This window comes from Hippoglossus stenolepis, chromosome 23 (assembly GCF_022539355.2).
Source record: "Hippoglossus stenolepis isolate QCI-W04-F060 chromosome 23, HSTE1.2, whole genome shotgun sequence".
NCBI classification, from domain to species: Eukaryota; Metazoa; Chordata; class Actinopteri; order Pleuronectiformes; family Pleuronectidae; genus Hippoglossus; species Hippoglossus stenolepis.
The window spans coordinates 3752657-3755156 of NC_061505.1; the positions used below are offsets into that span (position 1 = coordinate 3752657).

At 35.4% G+C, this 2500-nt stretch overlaps 1 protein-coding gene across 3 annotated transcripts in view; it reads right to left on the reverse strand.

Annotated features, from left to right (window-relative positions):
- Positions 1-1395: 1395 nt before the first annotated feature.
- LOC118102985 (complement factor I) overlaps positions 1396-2500 on the reverse strand; it is a 5394-nt gene continuing 4289 nt past the window's right edge. For all 3 annotated transcript variants that reach the window (XM_047338804.1, XM_047338805.1, XM_047338803.1), the window contains exons 15-17: positions 1961-2062; positions 1647-1849; positions 1396-1559 (exon numbers count right to left, since the gene is read on the reverse strand). In XM_047338804.1, coding sequence (XP_047194760.1) covers positions 1491-1559; positions 1647-1849; positions 1961-2062 — 374 coding nt within the window. In that variant the 3' untranslated portion in view covers positions 1396-1490. The remainder of the gene's footprint in view (positions 1560-1646; positions 1850-1960; positions 2063-2500) is intronic.

The window sequence follows — 2500 nt, forward strand, 5'->3', positions numbered from 1 at the left end:
CCCTAGTTTGGGAACCACATTGTATTGACTCTGACCATGACCTTTACTTCTCCTCAGAGGCAAACAAGAAGTTAATATTTATACACAAGTTTCATTTTATTTTACATGCACTTGAAAATGTTGTTGCCTTTATATTGCCTTTTTTAATATTATACTTGTTTTTGATTTATCGTCTGTCTTCTATTCTCAACTTCTGTTATTTATTTACATTTGAATTTGCATCTACATCTTCTGTTTTGTCAACTTGTATATTCCCTTTAATAAAATGAAAGAAGTCACATCAAGAAACTTAAAAATAGAGAAATAGAAAATAAAACATTTTAAATAAATAACACATTTATTCTGTGTGGTTCTGTGTTGTTGTTGGTTCAGGTCACTGGAGAACACACAAGATCAACACGATGAATCAATGTGCGTTTGTGTGTCCACGGTGGTGAGATAAGGGAACGAGTGACACTGCACATTAATCCACAAGAAAAACGACGACAACACAAAACGACAACTTATCACATTAATAAACTGCTGGAAAATAATTTCTCAAGCTAAAGATGATAAAAGACACAAACATATTTATTAAATCTAAATGTACAGTAACGTGATATGAATGTGATCTGACTGTTTTAGAGAAAACATGTTTTATTGTTGATGTTTGTCCAGTAAAATTTATATTGATATTCAGGCCACAGAATTCTCCATATTTATGAAAATGACAGTTATAATAAACATAAATATCTTAAATATAAATAGATAAAATCACAAACAGGATACATCAGTTAACAGTGATTTTTTCTGTTTTAAACATTTGGACTTTATTAAAGATGTGGTGAAATAAAACAATCTAATCTGTATCCGTATTTTTTTATATATATATATTTAAAAAGATCCATTATTATTATTATTATGAATTATCACCCTGTACTTAAATACAGCAGCAATATACTTTTAAAATATATATTTCTCATAGTTGTTAAAACATTTCAGGCTAATGTGTTAGCTAGGTTAGCAAATGTCAATATGTTCTTCGCCATAGAAACAGGAAAATATATTTTACGGGTATTTTCTTCTGTGGGATTGGTTATTATTACCAAAACGTCCAGTAAAGTTTATTAAAGATGTGGTGAAATAAAAAAAATAATTATATATTTCAAATAATCATTATTATTATGAATTATTCCTCCTGCACCTAAATAAGTTAGGTTTATTTTTGTATAGGAACAGCCAAAGAAACAGGAAGCTATTTTAAAGGATGTATTATTATAAATATTACAGGTATTTCATTGGACACGATGCAAGTATTTAACTCCCCAGTACATTCCTTAAGAAGAAACGTTTATTATGTTGTAATGTGTTTCACAATTTTAAGTATGTGATCGTATGTGAAATGAAAACACTTTGAACAATTCAAGTTTTAATCACAGTGTCTGTAATCACACAAGCTGCGGTCAAGTTAAAATCAGAAAGAAAAGCAACGTGTGTGTGTTTTCTCTTCATCAGGAGTTAAACCTGGTGACTGTCGGCCAACCTGTGTTACTTCTGATCCATTCAAAGTAATGAGCGACCTGGTGGAGATAAAATAATTTCATGTTAATGACACATTTAAGTTGTGTACATGTTTTCAGTGTATAGATTTTTTGGTTATATATTACTTGTGTATAAACTCCAGGGAATCCAGGCTGACCACACCTCTCCCCCCAGCTGCTGATGCCCCACAGGTAAGAAACGCCCAGTTCATCTTCACAAACCAGAGGACCGCCGCCATCGCCCTGACAGGAGTCCACGCCGCCATCGCCCTGACAGGAGTCCACGCCGCCATCGCCCTGACAGGAGTCCACGCTGCCGTCCAGGTCACCTGCACACACACACACACACACACACACACACACACAAACACACACACACACACACACACCATTATAAACTGTGTGAGTGCTCTCAGGTCACTGATGACGTCCACACTCACCTGCACACATCATTCCTGGTTTGAATCGATCTTTGTAGAATCTCTGACAGTCGTCGATGAGCGACACGTTGGCCCAGAGCAGCACCTGAGCTGATCGACCATCTGCACACAAACGTTACAATAATCCAACACGATCAATTATTAAAATAACTTCTCTCACTTTACAACATTCAGTCTGACTCAAAAAAAGTTAATTTGATAAATAACTTTGTAACTAATTCTGTAACTTTTCAGGTTTCATGCCAAAAAATGTAATTCCTCAAAGTTGACAGAATTCACTTTCCATACTTCCCAAGCAATTTTATGGTATATTTTAAAATATTCGTCAATGAATCCCATTTTACCAGTGACAGCCCAAGAGGGCGGGGCCTGGGGGCGTGTCCCGGAGGCGGGGCCAGGGCCCACTGAAATCTGATCAAGCTTCATCTCTTTCTTTTTATTCACTAACTTATTTCAAATGAGTCTTAACTTTCCTCACCTCACCACCAGAGGTCCTAGCTTACGACTAAGTTACAGTTCTGTTTTTAACCTTTGACGTCA